The sequence below is a fragment of the Diadema setosum genome, chromosome 20 (assembly GCF_964275005.1).
Source record: "Diadema setosum chromosome 20, eeDiaSeto1, whole genome shotgun sequence".
NCBI classification, from domain to species: Eukaryota; Metazoa; Echinodermata; class Echinoidea; order Diadematoida; family Diadematidae; genus Diadema; species Diadema setosum.
The window spans coordinates 19,243,341-19,263,645 of record NC_092704.1 but is presented as its reverse complement, the minus strand read 5'-3'; the positions used below and the strand labels follow the sequence as shown (position 1 = coordinate 19,263,645).

At 36.5% G+C, this 20,305-nt stretch overlaps 1 protein-coding gene across 1 annotated transcript in view; it reads right to left on the bottom strand.

Moving 5' to 3' along the window:
- Positions 1-20,305, bottom strand: part of LOC140243799 (rap guanine nucleotide exchange factor 4-like) — a 130,149-nt gene that overhangs the window by 89,983 nt on the left and 19,861 nt on the right. Inside the window, exon 4 of the mRNA XM_072323465.1 lies at positions 13,701-13,847. Coding sequence (XP_072179566.1) covers positions 13,701-13,847 — 147 coding nt within the window. The remainder of the gene's footprint in view (positions 1-13,700; positions 13,848-20,305) is intronic.

Sequence of the window (20,305 nt, the reverse complement as noted above, 5' to 3'; positions counted from 1 at the left end):
ATGATGAAATTTATTTTGTGAAACTAGTCACAAGTCTGTATTTTTTTTCAACATTTCTGTGCAAATAAGAACAAAACCTGCACACTCCTCCTTAGACTTTAGACAGGGAAAGAGAAATATATTGATATGTGCATATGCTTTCAAATGTCAAATGTGTTTTATTTCAAAAGTGATAAAAGAAAATACAATGGTATAGGTACAACATATGCCCAGTATGTTTATGAGAGCCAATTTACTGATATTGTTCTCATATCACTGATCTAGTACAATGTTCTTCTCTGTCCTCTTAACGAAGTCCATGGTTCAGCAAGTTCAGCAATGATGATTTTTATAAAAAGGGGCATTGCTAGAATGTTGAAAATAATAGCAGCAACGCTTGGATGGAAACCTAATTCATATCAAATGAAGTTCCCTTAAGAAATATAATATAATTCATATAATGATGGAGAAGTGATCGATTCCAAAAGGGAAAAATCAGGGCACCATCAGCCTGCACTCTTGGTCTGACACCAAACATCGTGACAAAAAATGATGCTCATATGTCAAATTTGCAACTCACAAGATCAAATTCTTTACACTACAAGGACTGAACAGTCATTTGGTTGTTTATTACAGATGGTATTGAACAGCGAGAGGGGCTGTGTTTCATGAGCTGAGATGACCTAAATCTTCTCACTTGCCAATAATGGGGGCTTACACCGTGGAATTATGGACACGCAACGTCGAGCTGAATGACCCAAGAATGAGGACATAATTGACTGGGCAGTGAATGCTATTTGATTGGAAAATTCATAAAGTGTTTGAATCAAATCAACTATAAAGAGATGGAAAATACTCTCATACCCCTCCCCCCTCACCCCACACACTACTACAAACTACTCAAATCCGTTACTATGCCTACTAGCTTACATCCTAAAGGTATTACAGTCAAGTTCAAGGCATTCACAATCACAGAGCTCTAATGAGATGTTTGATGCTTTGAAATCAAATGGTTGCCAAGAATACAAGTCAATAGAGTTTGAGAGATGCTTCGTTAGATATTTAACAATTCAGCTTAATGCAGAACACTTCTAAAGGTTATGGAGATTCTAAACAGATAGCACCTTCTATGAGGAAAACAATTATTAAGATTTGATAAATGCATATAACTTTGAATTTTGCATTAACTGAACTCCAGATAAGAAACTCTGTCCATCTACCAAGCTAAAATAAAATATGTGAGTGCAAGTTGTGAGGACGAAACTGAAGATACAAAAATAGTTTGGGGTGACGTATGTTCAACATTTATTCTGTCATATTCAAATTTGTCTGATTAGCATTTTCCACTTCAAATTGAAAATCTTTCATTCCTTTCATTTGATTTTGAAAAGCAAATATTGATATCTACTGTAAAACCAAAATGTCCATGTGCATGAAACTCTCCTGAATTTTGGGAGGAGCCACAATTTGCAAAAGTAAAATGCATGCCAAAGTTTTTATCAACACAATTCAGTACCTGTAGGCCTACTGTACTTGAATACTTGTATTTTTTTTTTTCGAGAAAGTTTCATGTCATGAAAAAGGCTGTCAGCTCCAATTTGAAATGTTTCTGGTTCTACATTATTTTATAAGCTCTTCTGCTTACAAATGCTATCAGCTCATTTCCCCTCATCTCAACCTAATGTCTGGCAATATCTTGCAGTTTCCTTTCATGAAAAAAAGTCATTGAGTCCATTCCTGTCAACTCGCTCTATCATTCAATAGCTGACATCGCTGAAGGGAGCAGACATCCCTTTGAAAGCTGTTAAGCATTCAGTCAATGACCTTGTAGCCTCTGAATGAGACAGGGTAAACTAATATCCATTTATACTGAGCAAACAGGCAGTACGAATGTGAGGTGACCTTAGGAGGTTGTGCCGTGTCTAACCTCCCTCCTCCCTTGTCAGTCAGTACAAACTGTCATGAGACAAAGCACAAACATAAGGGGCAAACAAAACGTGAACACGGAATAAAAATCATGCTAGGCCATCTAAGACAAATATGGAAGAACCTTAAAACATCATACATAATCTACATTACAATAAAAAAAAAATACAACAGAAGATTGGTCTAGAAGGGTGTCTTCATTGAAGTTACTGTCTTTTACAGTATGTCTCATATACTGGGGTGTCATCATATGCCACTGCTAACAGTGACCAAATATCAGGTTTCTAACATCAGGAAGCAAACTATGTTTACCTTTGCATATTTTCGTGAAGTGTGATAGGGGCTAACAAGACACATTATACTATATTATAAAATGGGTTCAAGAATGTAGCCAATTGGAAGCGCTGAAATGAGTCACGTGTGCGTGCATTAATTTCTTAGTAAATGCACTAAGAAGAGTCTCTCTTCCACCTCCCTGGCCTCACATACGTCACAATGTTTACACTAGCAGTGCGCACTCAATCAGTTGTTGCAAGTGCGTCACGCGCTACTATACGCGCTGTCAATCCTGTAAACAACTTCTAGTTCGGGCCGCGGGCTGCCACAACAGCCGGCGGCCTTTCTTGTGCATAACACGTGGCGTACGTATACTCTTATACGTACGTACAGTACTTATGTGCGGGATTTCCGAGTGCGACGTGCGTAAATGTTTGGGACGAACATCTTCGGACATCTTGACTTTTGAGCGAGTGCTACATGTAGCTGACTGGTATTGACCCACAAAGGTACGTGAATAATGCTGTTAGTTTTGGACCCATTTTATAAAACAAATGATGCACAGGATTATTTCGTGGCGTTAGTGAAGGTGCGGCGCACTCTCGAGTATTGACAACGGTTGCAAACATGCACTCGGCTGCGCCTCGTGCATGTCGCACCATTGTCAATACTCTCGAGCGCGCCGCACCTTCACTAACACACTCTATCCTGTGCATCATTTGTATACTAAGGAGAAGAAGTAACAGAAGAAGAAGAAGAAAGAAGGAGAAGAAAAAAGAGAAGTAGAAGATATAGCAAAGTACTTATTTAGTGTCTGGGACAGATAATTTGGAGGTGAAAGTGGAAGGTACATGATAGATGTAGAGGTCTTACACTTAAACAAGTAAACATAATAATGCATAAATTTCACACTTGCTGCATAACGAGTGATGTCTCTTGTGAAAGAAAGCATGCAGTGCACATTTTAATTATCAGAGTGGGTCTGAGAGCAGGGAGCCTGAAAATGCTTAAATCTGAGCCACAAATGGCATTAGATCCCCCATCACTGACTGCTTGCCTGTCATCCATCACATCAGGATTGGCTTACGACTGCAGCTGAAAAGGAAAGACGTTTCAGGCAGGCTTTTCTCAATTCTCATCCATTTTTAGAAATACCAATTAGTCATGTTGACATTGAATAGGTAATTGTATATATAAACAATCCTTTACCATCAATCGCAATGTATGCAAGAATGGGAACCAACCATTTACCGGCCAATTTAAGCATGAATGGTGAGATATGTTGATGATTGTCCATGGTATGTGTGTTGATGTGTTAGGTTTCTCTATACTGGTCTTTCTGAGTTATTCATTTTTGTGTTCTCTTCTTTTTCTTTTTCTTAAATTAAAATAGCTAGCTATTCATTGGCTTATATGCATGACATGACCTAAATATAGCTGATATCTCATATTTCTCCTTTTTTAATTTTCTAATAGTAAACATGCACGAACAAATAATGTTTTCTCATGATGAAGCAATGCACATACAAGAATAATGATTTCACCATGAAAAAAAAAAAAATGACTGAACAAGAAAAGCTTGGCCACTCAAACAATACTACAGTCCGACCTCTCTTATCCAACCATGTTGGACCTGCATAAACAATGGGAGAAACAATGTTCATGTACATGTGCATGTAGATGCTGACCCAGTGGTAGCTGAATACATAGTGTACACAAAAACAGTAGTGAATTCTATATGCTAGTCTATGTATACTTGAAATTATAGGCCAGTTTTGTTTTTCTTTCAGAAATTGAACCTTTTTAATTCAAATTTAAAGCATGTTTCTGTACAGAAGGTTATAAGTAAATCATGTGAGATTTGTAAGAGTTTCCACTGAGTTTGAAATCCTTTTTTTTTTCTTCTTTTTTTTTTCATCTCCACTGCAGTTGATAGAGAAGTCCAGATAAGAGAAAGCCAGTTAATTGAGGCCAGACGGTGTCTATTCTTTTCATTTCTCTTTGCACAATACATCCTATGCAACTACAAGCTACAGATCAATACAAATCAAATGTCAACTAATATGCTCAAATTGAAAATAAAACTGAAAACACTACAAAAAAAAAAAGCTGAAGAAGTGGTTTGCATTTAAAAGACTGGATGTTATCAAGTGTGTGGGTCTTTGGGTGCACTCATATCAGATAAAAAATATAACTTTTTATTCAAGACAGCCCCATGCTGAAATACTACTCACTGGTAAACTGATACTGGGAGTTGAATAGACACCTTTAATAGAAGGCATTTCTACCAGTGTAGATGACCAGAGACGCATCATGCTAATGAAATATCATAAAGACATAATGAAACTAGAGTCCTCATTTTCCAAACATTAAGCATACATGCCGATCTATCCCATCCCCTATCTGCACAGCAGAATACTGACTAAGGACTTACTATCTGCAGCTCATATACAACCAAGTATTAAATTGAAATGCCAATTTATCCCCTCCCCCATCTGCACAGCAGAGTGGTAAACTGACTGAGGACTTACTATCTACAGCTCATACACAACCAAATAATTGAAATAAAGTGAAAACACGAAGGCTGTATGATTGGAGGCTGTACTCCATAGTTCATCCGAGGCCTATAGAAAACTGGACTATTTCGTTCAAAGTGTGCAAGGATTTTACAGAGGGAAGTGTGGGTGAAGATGGCATAATATGTGGGTATATACACTTTCTTTTAACCGATTTAACAAAAATATTTATCTTTATTCCACTGTCCAACAAGCCCTACAGTGACATTTTCAGAATGGATAGCTAGCAATTGAATGCATGGGGTGCATGGTCAACACACCAGGGAGGAGCAATTCATAAATTGTCACACTAGCGTCATTATCATGGTTTCATCAAGACTGATTATGACTGAACACAGATCAATACACAGCTGTTTGCTTGCAACCATTCACATATGAGCAACTGGTATCGTTACATGACCTTGTGGAAAATTACCTTAACTTATTGGTACTTTCAGAATTTAATCAGCAACAGTTGAATCATTCCCATCTAATTAAAGGCCAGGTCCACATTTGGATGGGGGAAGGGTCGCTGTTGTTTCCATGACAACATGACAAACATCCCAATTGGCACTGTCATTATGAGTGAGGTGAAAGTGACATTAACCTTCACCGTGGAGCCTCAGTCAATATTGAGATTTCAACAAATACAGTGGGACACATCCCTACTTGCTGCCCTGAATAGATCGGAGTGATGGTGATTACGGTTTTACACTGAACATTGAGTGGAAAATATGTTTTTATGAATATTGATATATGTAGTATATGTGAACTCTGTGAATATCCCATCTATCACTCCCCTTTTCACTGTGAGTCAATAATTCCATTCTCACCTGACATATTTGGGATGAGCAGACTTCCGTGAAACTGACACCAGCTAACACTATTCTTTCTCTTTCCCATTTTCTTTCTCTCACAATCTCTCTTTCTTTCTCTCCCTCTCTCTCTCTCTCTCTCATCTCTACATCTCCCTCCTCTTTTTCTCTCCCTCTCTTTCTTTCTCACTCTCTTACCTAAAACAGAAACAGCCTTTTACCTTCACTACTGCCACTTATATTTTCTAAAACTCCAAATGCATGCAAGTTCCAACCATATCAAGAAATACTGGCTCTGAAGAATACCAAGTAAATTAACTATCATACTTACATTTTCACCTAATGACAGTAATTTAGTAGTCCACATAGACATATCTTAAATGGATAAAGGAATAGAGAAATGTACATGTTCTGTGATACACCAAAATATGTACCCTACAATATAAAAACAAAATCTAGTAGTTTCCCATGATTACAAAATGTACTGTAAATATACAAATTTTGACTTGATACACAGAATAAAAGACTATTGATACCTGCTTACATCTGCCAAAGTGTTGATGAGCTGGTGTATACTTGATGAGTAGAGTGATTCTAATACACTATATGCTGGTTGTTAAAAAAGAATGTCCAATCTACACGTTCTGTCAATATTTTAACTAATGATAAAAAGTTTAATATTTTTCAACAAGAAATTCATAATAGAGAAGTGGAATGTAGACATGCTACTGCTAATCTGACATTCACTTTGGCTTCATCAAGCAGATACAAATCACATTTAGCGTCATCCCTGATAATGGCTTATAAATGAACTTTCCTTTTCTCTTTACCTTTATTTCCTCTCTCTCTCTCTTGCTCTTTGTTCCTTTATCTTGTTTCTGCACCTGCACCTCTTTTCTCTCTCCTTTTTTTTTTTTTATATTTTCCTCATCATATAACTTTCCACATAAACCTGATGGGTAGCAAAGTCATTCTCATCAACGCAGTGCTGAGGAAAGAATATGATTACATGTCATGAATTTGGATGATTACATGTATCCAAAATTGTCTGTAGCTAGATCTTTTGAACAGCCATGCACACAACATTGTTAACCCAAGCTTGACGGCACTGCGATCGATGATTTATTGCGCATTTAGCTAAAGCAGCTCTTGTCCCCATAGACACGCGTAAATCATGCATGTTGATTCCAGCCCAGTGCACAATGACTTGTTTTCTGTCAATACAATTTGGGCTAAAAGGCTGTGATCTATTAGAATTGCTCCAGCTAGATGAAATGGTTCTGGCATATGAAACCTGCAAACAGAGAGTGTTGTTTAAATTACAACTGCTGGCATGTATAATATGACAACTATTTCTTGTCTGAACTGAAGACAATACAATGTCAAAAAAGTGACTGATAATCACAAAAAGTTACATAATTGTGTATTTTTGATGATGTGATATAATTATTTGACAAGAAACGTCACTCTTTTTCCATCACAGCGCAATAGACATTCTTTTTGCTGTTGCTCTTTGAAAGTTAGATCACACGGTTGATCTGCATTTTTGTACACACCTCTCGAAAAATAAGCAGAGAGTATTAGACAAAAGAGATACCCAATAACACTCTCTCTGCAAGCATTCGTGTTAATCGTAGTATTGTTTAGACTAGCATCATACAACAAGGTCTGTAATTCATATGACATGTGGATAAAAAACAATGACATGAAAAATATTGCTTAATTTCATATCAGTATTCCATAGTGATGGCTGGTATTATAGGAATTTTACATATATACTCAAAAACTTAACATGATGTGTTCATGTTCACACATCACCAGCTGACTGCCATGTATGTTTGGACAAAAATCAACAGTAACTGACTGAGCCTATGGGTATTGATCTCAATGGATTTTATTGCATGCACACAGGACTGATTCCACTATTTAGATAATCTACCAGCTTATCAATTTCCTGTTTTTTGGTAAAGTCAATTATCATTTATCTTTTAAGCTAACAGCTCTCACTTGCTACATCATATCCAATTCTGTATACTTATTCACCAGTATCTTCCCTAGAATGAAGTTTGACTCACAAATATTTCAAATTGTTTTAGTGTGTTCACTAAATCTTTCCATGACACAACCTTTCAGGGCAATGTCCTTTTCAATTCTGCTCATCAGAGCAAGCATTATATTTGTTTGTATGGTCAAACCTATCTATAGCAGCCACCCAAGGGAGACAAAAAAGTGGCCATTGTAGACAGGTTTTTAACATGCTTTTTCTCTCCAGGGAATTATTTTAGTGGTTGTATATGCAGGTGGCCACTACAGACACGTGGTCGCTAAGACAAAAAGACATTGCAATATTATCAAATTTTACTGATTACTGAAATAACTTATTCCAACTTCTTACTCGCTTGCTTGGGTGATGATACTAAAATCTTGAAAAATAGGAATGATATAATTACTCCAAGCAAATAGAAAAGCCAAATAGATGGTACATTCAATGACCAAAGTCACTGACCTGCACAATCCTTCTAACGAGACAACATACCAGGCATTCATGGATAGCTTTTATAAGAGAATCCTGCCATTCCAATATGCAGGGTTCAATAATGTTGATTTGTAGTTTTAATATCACACGCACACATGGTGCAGCCATGAGCAAGAAAGGTTGAGAGAGGTATATAAAAAATGAAAGTGAGAGGGTGTGGGATGCTAAGCAGAGGAGAATCCCTCAAATCTCTCTGACTTAGCTCCCAGGGGCAAAGATTTCCTTTCTCTCATCTACTAAATGGCTGAGGTCATAGCCAAGCAGTCTGCAAACTCATACACATTAAAGACTTAAGAGCCAGTAACAATTTTACGAGAGCCATTCATAATGTTGCAGTCAGACTTAGCATTGCCTAAAGCTCATTTATTGCTTGTGTTACAAATACAAGATTTAATCTCAAAATGACAAATATGCATATAATACATTTATGTATCTATTCAGAGCACTTATTTGTGTATAGTTTGTTTAAACAGGGAAGTGTCCCACCTCCCTGGTTTAAATAAGTCAAACATTAAATTTGAAGACAGAGTTTCTTCTTATGCTTATGCTTACATTATGCAGATGAAGTCAGCTTTTTTACAGGCTTTGGCCGTGGTCTTTATGTAATATTGAAATGAATTCCTTATCTCTTAATCATAAATGCAGTGTCTCACATCCCTTTTCCCTCTGGTCATAACAAACAATACGACATCTAATGTTATTACACTTAAAAATACAAATGAATAAATAAATGAAAGAAGATAGGAATTAAAATGTACAGTGAGATGTTCCAATAAAATGCATCCAAGGACAAGGTCATGAATAAACAAACATTTATAAAAATTGCAGGTATCTGACACCATAAAAGTTCAATGATATTAGTATTTTCTTCCTCTCTCTCCTTCCTTCTCTCTCTCTCTCTCTCTCTCTCTCACACACACACACACACACACACACTCTTGTGGGGATAGGCACATACGGAAGACAACAAATTTTTGCTTCACAGCAAAAAAAAAAAAAAAAAATCAAATCAAATAATATGAATAAACTATCCATACACTTAGACCCAACTGCATCTCATACTTAGAGCATAATATTTTCACTTCCACAAAAAGAGGGTTCAGCTGAGCAATGCTCAATTACACTGAGACAAATATAATGTGTCTCCCCACATAGCACACACCTACACACTCTCTGATCTCTTCCTTGCCTCTACTAATGTGTCTTGGTCAATATACTTTCATTAATGTTTGGTCAATAAATTGGTCACTGTGCACACCACAAAATCTGTTTGTCTTAGCTGCATGGAGTGTGGTCTAGCTTGCAGAGAGCATTTTACTTGGAGCCCTTTATTTAATTTGACTCTGATAATCCAATGAAGCAAGGCACACAGCAGATGACACCACTCTTTTCATTTAAGAGGTCTTTCAGGGTTGTTGTTTTTTTCATACAATTATGAGGAAAAGTACTGTTTTCTTTAAATGCAGGATTTGATTTCAAGTTTTTTTTTTTTCATTCTTTTCATTAGAATTCCAATCCACATTGCCATCTAATTATCAATTTCTTTTATCCACACATATTAAGAAATTGTTATTTGAATTGGAATCCAAACATAATTTCCATCCACTATACTTTTGCTGCATTAAACATTCATTATTTTGCCCAAGAAGACAAGTAATATGTTAACATAATGTTAACAACCTGAATTACTACACAGAAAAGGCTACATCAACAAACAAAAAACTATTTTACAATACATGGTTTGATCCTTAGCTAGCAACGAGAGGAACACCCTACCCCTACACATCATAAGCCAAAAAAAAAAAAAATTTTGAATTAATGGATATTATAGTCTTACAAAAATTTGTGAACAGAGCAGAAAATCATCTCTAGCCATATTCTAAATTCAAATAGTCTGTGTATGCTAAGTGTTAATCATGTGACCTACTTTTAAAATCTCTCAGAGGAACATCGTAATGTGCAAACCCAGCTTCTTGGTATAGAATTTTTGATCAAACTCCTAAGGCGTCTCTTCTTAATCTTCAATAAATATCTGTGTACACCATCACAGCCTCACTACTTCATGCCTGGGGTGAGATTAAACTCGTCTTGGCTGACAAAAGAAAAGAGAATGCAAGCAGGAAAGTAAAAACTCTCCTGAATTGGAATTAGTGGGGATTAATCAAGTTTGACGTATGTGGTGAACATTTCTGGAGGGATATTCATCCTTGAACAAGGGTTTGAGACTAAATGCAGAATATAACAAATGCATGTGACCTAAAACAAGCCAAACAAAACTAGATGAGAACAAAAAACAAAACAAAACAGCAGGCCATATTGTATATACTGTTACAATAGAAACCTTACTGAGTGATCAAACTTGTCACGATATTTTACATTTTAAAAATTCACAACTCAATCCCAGACAAACACTTTCTTCAACCATTCACATCATATATGCTCATTAAGAGAATATGTGGCATAAAAACCACACACATCATATATGCTCATTATGGGAATATGTACCATAACAATCACACACATCATGCTCATTAAAGGAATATGTAGCATAACAATAACACCTACAAGGTCATGATCAAAACAAAAAACAGCATGAGTCATGATTCCTTTATATGAATGTGGTGACACTGATATTGGCTATCACTCTTTGAATTCTGTTTCAGCCAGAGCTACATTTCAAATCATTATGTCATCTTGTCTTCAAATGGTTTCAGTATGCATACAAAGGTAACTGAAAAATCAATCAGAGTTGTCCCTAAATTATAGACCTTTATACCATGACAGCTTTAGTTTAACATTACCCATCAAAAACAAATTTTCTCACATTCTTATGATGCTTCTACAGGGATCATAAGTAATATCTCAAATAAACATGACTGTTGAAGAGAAAAGTGAGGTGAAGAGATTTTCTCTGCAGACTTGTATAAGGGTTAGATGGGTGTGCTGAGGACGAATTGTGGGCACTGCTAGACGTCATGGCCTTATCAAATTAGTGAGAGTACACAGTTCTAGTGGGTGGAGATCAATTCCAATTGAGTCAAAATAAATTGTTTCCATTTGACTGGCTGCAATCCATTATTGTTGCTCAATTTTCCAGGTAGACCCTTCACTCGCCTCAATGCAGGAAGACAACGATCTGCCAACAATGCAATTAGAGATTTACCAGACATCTTTGGTGGTCATAATGGGTCAACGACATTTCAAAATTCGATGAATATTGAATTATTTTCGGTAAAATGAAATTTGGTTGTACCTGTCTGTTGTTAAATAAGAAATGACTCAGAGGAAATTCTATACACAGACACAGACCAAACAGCGTTGGCATCACCTGCAAAAATTGTAGGGCATTAAGATGGGAGAGTAAACCAGTTGCTATAAATCATACATAAATTTTTCCTTCCAAACATCTTGCATCAACATAGAACATTCAATTGTGTTTTGTCATGGCTTTGATGAATAATAAAAGCTCTTTTGTCAAAGAAATGATGTGGTATATGTAACATCATATACCCATATTGCATACATGCATCCTATTAAATTGTGGTATTATTTGTCTTATGTTACAATTCATCTGAAAGGGTTTTTTTTTTTTTTTTTCTACATGGCAGGTTATGCACAGAGATATTTTCCCTGAAGCATTTGCACCAATGAAATATTTTTGATAATTTTTTCAATCAATGTCTATTTGATTAACATCATGCAAGACATTGAAATGTTAAGCTCGTAGAAATTATGACCTTAGTGGCCATATCTGATTTGAATCTTATTTTAGTTTTATTTGAGTTTAATTGATTTAAGTAACTACTAGAGGGGCACTGAATGCATAAGCAAGCACCTACAGGATCACCAATTGAGGATGAGACCCGAGTATACTCGGGCAGGTGTCTATGGGATATGCGTGTTGTAGCAAAACCAGCCTGTCCTCAATAGGTTAAAGCCCCTTCAAAGGAATAGGCAATGAAGAGAAATGTCTTGCTCAGGGAACAAATACTCCAGGCAGGGGTCTGACAAGTAATGAAAAAATTCCATGAGAATAAAGAAATCAGCTGAATACAATTTTCTACACATCTACAGACATCCAAAAACAAAGTGATAAAACAAAGCGATCGCAGTAACTGTAAAAGTGATTGATGTTTTGAAAAGTCGCGCGAAATTAACCACCCAAGGAAATGTTTTGAACTCGCCGCTTGTTACAACGCTATTGCGCACATGCACACATGAAGATTCCGCGCAATGTAGGTACAAGCATGTTATAAAGTACTCGAGAGATGGGATTTCAGGCAAGCCTGCATTTAATTTTTATTTCTATTTAATAAATAAAAGAATAATTGGATTATAGTTTGGATTTTCATGTGCAAAATAAAACATTTTTTGCCAACTGTGAATTCACAAATTTTGCAGACCGCGAATTTAAACACACACAAAAAAGTCGGCACCGATAGAAACCGCGAAAGTATCTGTACGTGAAAGAAACCACTTTTACAGTAGGTGGGTAACACCTTTTATTAGGATTGCCCTGTTTTGGGTATCTCGGCCATTTCAATACCAATTACATGCTCTTTCACATTTCATAAGAGGTTTCTCATTGTCTCATTAAAACATCTTCGAAACCTGAAGTTAGGTCTCAACCATAACTATACGATCACTTTAATTGCCCCCAACCCCCCCCCCCCTTCCAACAGCCACTTTAACACCCCAGAATTCTTATAACACCTATGATTAAAAGGAATATTAGTCAGTAGAGTTCATACACAGTAAGTGTCAAAAATGTAAGATCTACTTAAACTGCAAATCCTGTTCCCCACTTCTCCATTTTGACAAGTAATGAAAAAATTCCATGAGAGTAAAGAAATCAGCTGAATATAATTTTCTACACACTTACACAACATGATATTTACAGTGTAGATATAATAGAGACTCGTAGAATTGTCAAATAAAATGTCAGATCCAGGCATCGGATTGTCACAACTGAGTTCTTGACAGAAAATGATTTTCACTTCTGCCTCTTCACAAGTAATTTAATACAGACTAAACAAGTGCATGACTGTGGAGATATTACACATGGATTGTTCAGCCCTGCAAATTTGAACAGCAGGATGAAATGAATTATGTCAAACTCTATGCACATCATCTTCTGATCACACAAATAAGTGGAATGGGCAGGATATGTGAAACAAAGAGACTTACACAAAATCATAATCCCATTTCATGACAAGGGAAATGAAATGTTCAAAATCAAATTTGTATTGCAGTTTCTATTCTTTAACCCTTCATTTTCCACTACACCATCTCTCTCTCTCTTTCTATCTATCTATCTCTTTCTTCTCCTCTCATCATCTTCCTCTATCTATATGCCACATATCTATCACTGCTATCTTTCTTCCCATAATTTATCTAACCATTCTTTCTTGAAATGACAATTCTGCCCTTCATCAGCATCTCTGTAGCAACAAAGGTTCAATCAAACAAACAGGAATTAAAAGAGAAAAAAAAATAGTGCTGCTGCAAATTATGCAGTTTAGATGCTACAGTTGCCCAGCAACCGAGGTCACGCCCATCAAACATATTTCCTGGTTAGCAGCCATAGTGGAGACAAGATGATGGTAGCCTCACCTCCCACAGATGCCGCAAATCCTGCTGTTCAATGCGTATCAACTCACAGGGCTCCTTGGTAACCACGGTGGCTTGATGTGGAGTGTCATCCAGAACCGATTCTCCAAACATAGCCCCAGGTCCTAGCTTGCACACGGTTGCTGCTTCCTAAACAAAGAAAAGGACAAAACATGAAAACGCAAAGGTTATGTAGACACTGCGGACTCAACTAGACCTCTAGTCATAAACAAAACCGTTTCGCAGTCAACCTCGAATACATTACACTGTAGTCATATTTACAATGTTAGGATAAACCCAGGCAGAACACTTACCTCTTCTCAGATGAACATGATAATAACAGCAGCTAAAGCTTCTTGTATTTCCATACTCATTGTCACCAAGCAATATAGCACCAATTGACAACAATTATTCAACCACAACACATACAAACCATGCACTTATGCATTGTCACTTTATACACATGTATGTAAGTAACCTGCCAAAACCAAAGGAGTCAAAAGTCAGAAACAATATGGCATTTACAATCAGATTGTTGAAATTGGTCATTATCAAAATATATCTGTCTCCTGCCTATTAAATGATGGTGTACATATGGTAGTGTAGTTTTGGATATTTTGCATTTACTCAGGAGAATGTAATTAGAGAAAATATGTGTAGGTCTTGTTCTAAATTCCGAATTTCTGAAACCAAATTATGCTTAAACATAATGAATACCTGGATAAATGTCCACCCACATGAAACCCTGATAACTTCATTCTGATCACATTAACAGGCAAATCATAATCAACTATACTGACAAGAATTACTTAATTACTGAATAACATTCTATAAGAAGGAAAATGATATTTGCAACACATAGACATAAATAAAGACAAATAATGTATCGCGTCGATGATACCGATGATTTAACAAATTGATTCCAGGAAGGGGAATACAATACCCTTGTTCAAACGAGGAGAAATAACCATTTATCTGAACTCATGAAGGAATCATTGAAATATCCACAGGGAAGGCAGAGGAAATGTTAGGGAATCAACATTCTGCTGGAGTAAAGCTCTGTAAAATTAATACACTTTAGTTCCTGAAGTGATTACAGTCAGGCGGCTGCTTCGACGATACCCATGAGAATAGTATGTGCGTTTGTGACTGCGATTGACAAACCGATAAAATGCAGAGGTAAAAGCTCGCTCTGATTTGGACCCATATGCAGCACGGTCATTGATTGGTCGTTTGACAGACACCTGGTGCTATGCCTGGATGGACACTGTTGCTATTCTAAGAGCATACCAGCCATTGCTCACAATGAAATTCTTTCACCTTATCCTAGCTCTTTGCACTTGTGATGGAATGAAAACTTTGAAGGTGGTTTTCTTGTAGTTGTAACACTGATTTTCAGGACCACTCTACGTAAGATGCTTCTCTTATGAATTCATCTTTTCCACAGAGTTATGAAATAAAATTGTATTGCTTACTTGTTTATCTAAAAACAAAGTTGATATTATTATGATTGTATCCATGTTTTATTGAAACATAATATGTGATTCAAAGTTCCTTAAAATACTATGTACTCATGCATGTAAGCGTTATGTAAGTGTATTGCTTTGTATCACTTTATGTGAAAATAAAATCATTTGAATTGAATTGAAGATCTTCTTATATTTTCAATATCTCTATACAGGAGTATTTGTATGAATAATGCTATGTTTCATGTTAAAGAAGAGGTAGAGGAAAATAGCATCATGTTATTATCAGAATATATGCTACTCCTCACTTCAGTTCCTCTAATTGTACATATGAATATCAAACATGATTATTTATCATATTCACTCAAAGACTGAAGCCATTTTACAGGAAGCAAAGGTGTGGCTTGTTCAAACTTGGTATGATGCCTCTTTGCCAAAGTCATGTGATCCCCATCCTGTCCTAGTCTTCAAATTTATTTCACACAATCAATGTGTCTACACCTATGCAAAACTGTGTGAATCATTAGCTCTCTGCTTCCTTTAGAGAGTATATTGAGAAAAGCTGCTACCTCTTGAAGACTAAGACGTCAATTTGAAATTAAGCTAGGGATACCTCAAGCACTGATACAATGGACTAATCAGCATGCCATATTTTTCTTCTTATAGTCCTCATAGTCATGTTCTCTCAGGATAAATATGGAGATTTTCACTGGGGAGTCATCAATTGATTATTTATGAATTCTTTCTGCATCTACCAATATTCAGGGAAAACAGTCATATAAAATTCATGAAAGTGGAAATATAAAACAAAACACAAACACTACAACAGAACTCTTTGCTATTTGTATCAATCCCTGCTTCATCCATGGTTATAAAAGCATATTCTTTCATTAGACATCCCTGCAAATATAATAAACCATTTTTTTTTTCACAGTCCAGTTTTTTGTTAGAAGTTACCATATAGGCATAAACAGGTATGAGGGCAAAAACAAAAACAAAAAATTTGAAAAACTCAGAAGAGAATTTTTTTTTCTAAACTCAGAAGTTTTACTACATGCTTTGACAGTGCAAAATGCTCACTCCCTGGCATGCCAGTTTAATTCTACTTTTTGGTCACATGACATTCACCCTCATCATGGTTCTCCTGCCCACCTGTCTACACTCAAAGCCAGTGACAAGTTGTGCATAATGAATAAGCACTACCCCTGTAGGCCTACTTACCAAAAACTCTGAATATTTAGGGGGGTTAAAACATGCATATTCCTTTTAAAAAAAAATTAAAGTTTGAGGGGGGTTCAGTGTGAATGGTACATCAAAAAAGTCAAGTTTTTTCCAATAACATTTCTTTGCAAGGTCATTGCCCCCTGTGTTTAGCTTTGCAGTGGAGTCACAAATCTATTATGAGTTATTAGATCTAACATAAGATGGGTTGCTGACTGCTGGAAGAGGGTCCCATCATGGCATTACCAGAGTTATTTTCCTCTACTTCCCCAAATGGGCATCCATGCAAAGTCTTCATACTTTCATCAGGGGGATTCCCATTACAGTTGCAGTTAGATGAAATATATATCTCTGGGTTTCAATCAATATCCATCTCCTTTTATTTGCATGTTATATCAAGAGTCAGAATTGAAGTTCTCTGCACAATTTCTTCCACAGAAATGTGATAATACAGAATTTCTGTTTTGGAATGCTCATGGCATATTACTCTCATAGAGAATCAAATTTCAAATGGAATAAATATCAACAAACCAATACAATTCCTTTCCACGTGCATCTAATTCCACCAATACCTACAGGTGTTGGTAGAGGATTCAAGTCTAAATGGCTTGTAGCCAGGTGCTAATCAAGTTCAATACCCTGGCATTCTGATGGCCACGATTCCCTCTCCATTTTGCTCCAGGCAACATACCAGTGATAGATGGATAGGCCACAAACCACAGCCCAGGAAGCAATCTCTGCACAAGGAGGCTGTACAACGTGCTACAGGGCAATAGCAAGGTCATAGCTGGAAATGTCATCACTGGAAATATCATCACAACAAAGCAGAGAAAAACAACAATGTTTGGAAATGTGCAAAGAGACCAATTCATACAACACCAATAATGCCATGGGAGTTTTAGAGTTGGCCAGTGGCTTACATGTACATTCAATTTGCAGCTATGCAGCATGGTTCCATGGCATACATGCTCCATCGGCCAATATGCTCGGCCAATATGCTCAGCCAACAAGTGTTCAAAAAAAAAATGCAACAAACACCCCAAGGAATTTGCTATGCCGATAATTGCTCCAGAGAAAATGGCTCAGCCAACATTATGGCAGTAAGATATTTGCTTCACTGATATGCAAAACTAGCTCTGTCAATAACTGCTCTGAAGAAAATGTAAAACCAGAAATTCTTGAGTGCATGAAATTTTCCCAAATTTTGTAAGCCAAGATCCCCAAAATTAGAATTCAGGCAAAAGTTCTTGTCTGCACGATATGCATTGAATGCCACTGGCAATTTGCGAATATTTCTGGTTTTAGAGTATATGCGTGTTCACACTACACAAAACTATTTGTAGTTTCACTACCTAGTACTTGAATGAAACTTCAAGAAGCTTGTAATATGATAACAGATCCGCTCATGTTGTTTACGCATGCATGAGTGTATTTTTGGCATTTTTTTTTTTCCTGCAAGAGAACAAAAGTACAGGTAGTTTCATTTCACTAAAACTCTGCCTATAGTTTTAGTAATGTGTCTATGGGCTCAAACTTAGAATGGAAGTTAATTGGGAGGCAAACTACATGTAGTTGACATTTACTCTGTGAACTAACACATGGCTCTGCTCCCCATCCATCCACCATTAATTTTGGTAGTGTACAGTGTTTGTTATTTTGGAAGTGGTGTTTATCTGTTTTTGTTTTTGTTTTTGTTATTTGCTTTTTTGTTTCTCAGTTGAGCTGGGATGAACCGCTACCAATTAGTATGAGAACTACCTCCATCCTGCCATGTGTTTGTCTCGTAACCGTGAACTGGAGTGTTGATACTATGTTTATTGAGGTGTTTATAGCTCAAGTGATGATGATGATGATGATGATGATGATGTTCTGAATGTTTGGCAAAGGACAAAATGATGTGATTAGCAACAGTAATGAATAATTACTGATGCTAGTGTCAAAGACAGCTTGCTGAGCAGGCATTTCCTTCTTTCCATTTCTCTTCTCGCCTGTCAGGACTATAACTCAACCAATGAAATTGATTTTCATATCACAGGAATGGGCAAAATCTCTGCTTTCTGGAGCAGCACATTCCAAGTTTGTGTGACCTTTTGTTCCTGAGATATGCCATGCTGAAGACTTGCAAGATGGCAAAACATGCTCAAATTGGCAAAATTTAGATTGCCAGTGACATATTGAGTCATAGGTACACTTCTGATCGAAAGTGACAGCAACAAATCTTACAAAAATGATATGATATCCACATTTATGAATAATCCTTGAAGTGTACACTTTCAGAGTCTGGGCACCCAGATTTTACCACTTTTAACAGTTAAAAGTTAAGACAAATCTTATGGAAAGATGTGTAGATTTAATTTTCACCAATTTTATGTGTTGCAATTTCCATGCACAAGCACAGTTACACAGATGATCTGAAGTTTTCAATATGGAAAATCTCTAAGCAATAGAAAATGTTTAAGTGTGCAAATGGTATCATTATGCAAAAATAATCACATTCACAAAAACAATTAGACCTATATCCACCTTCAGCACAGACTGTGTTGTTGTTGTTTCTTTCTTTCTTTGGATCACATTTCATATCTTTGATTATTTTTATCTCTCACTAGTTTGATAAAAAAGCAGTAAATTAAACATCAAATGTATCATAAATTATGTATAATTTTTATGGAAAAATTCAGAAATAAAAATCAAACTGAGCTGAAGAACATCTCTATTTATAAAATTTAAGATGAAAGCCAATCAGTCAATCTGAGAACAGTGAAGTGCTTCCAAAACACCTGCTCACCAAGCTTTAAGAAGGTCAACTGGGGGTAAGGCGGAGTGGATTGTGGCTTCTCACTGCCTGGTAATGACAGTAGAAAACAGACATGACTTTCTTCTTTACCACTCTCAGTGCGATGATTTGTAACGTGAGCGGCACAAAAGGAAAAGATCAATGCAGCGGTAAAAAAATTTGTAATCTATCTCTACCACAGGGGAAGATAAATTGACGCAAACTAAAAATATGTTGTCCAATTTACATGGGGAAGTGATAAATCAATGCAGTATTAAAATGTGCTCTCTAGCGTTGACCACGAGGGGAAGATGGATCAATGCAATATTCAGTGGATATCGTCCCTTCCAACTTAGGTAGTCCTCTTACCATCTAAAGCCGCTTTTTTACATCACTCATTTTTCTCTTTAGAAGGGTGCTACAAATCCAAGTGCTCACTTGCTTGGTGCAAGCAAGGTGAATAGGCTCTGGATTGTTAAAAAGTACTTGGCCTTTGTACAAATGCAAACTTGGGCAAATGGGAGAAATACTTTGTGCAACTGTCATCATATTGTGGCTATATTTTGTTGTGCTCACATCAATAAAGCTCGCTGGGCTTGCTTTGGTCATTCAAACACAAAAACAAATGTGAAATTTAGAAAGAATATTACCAAATTCTAGAGGTAAGTATGCAGATGTATGCACAACACCATACTCTGTCATTGGCAGGGTATCTTTACACAATATGGCCAAATACAACAGACAAAATAATATTTCACAGTTGTACCAACTCAATACTGATATTTGTCTCGATCATACTAATGCATGGCAGACAGAAGACAAAGCCCCTGATTGAGAAAGATGTGGTTTTCAGACCAGCTTGCACTTCATCGATTCACAGACAACTTTATTCCTTCAACCTATTTTTTTTTTCTTCTCAGTGTAGTCCAGTTTCTTGCCTCTACTTAAGTCATTCTCCCTTTCATTCTAAGTAGACAATTCTTGGCATCATTCTGATACCCTTATCCGCATCCATAACCATGACAACCTTGTCATAAACAACCTCTCTGTCTGCTCTCCATCAACCAGGTTTCCATGGAAACACTGTCAGTCTGAGAGGATGATTTATAACTCTTGTTCCTTGTGCACCAACCTGGATTACCAAACAG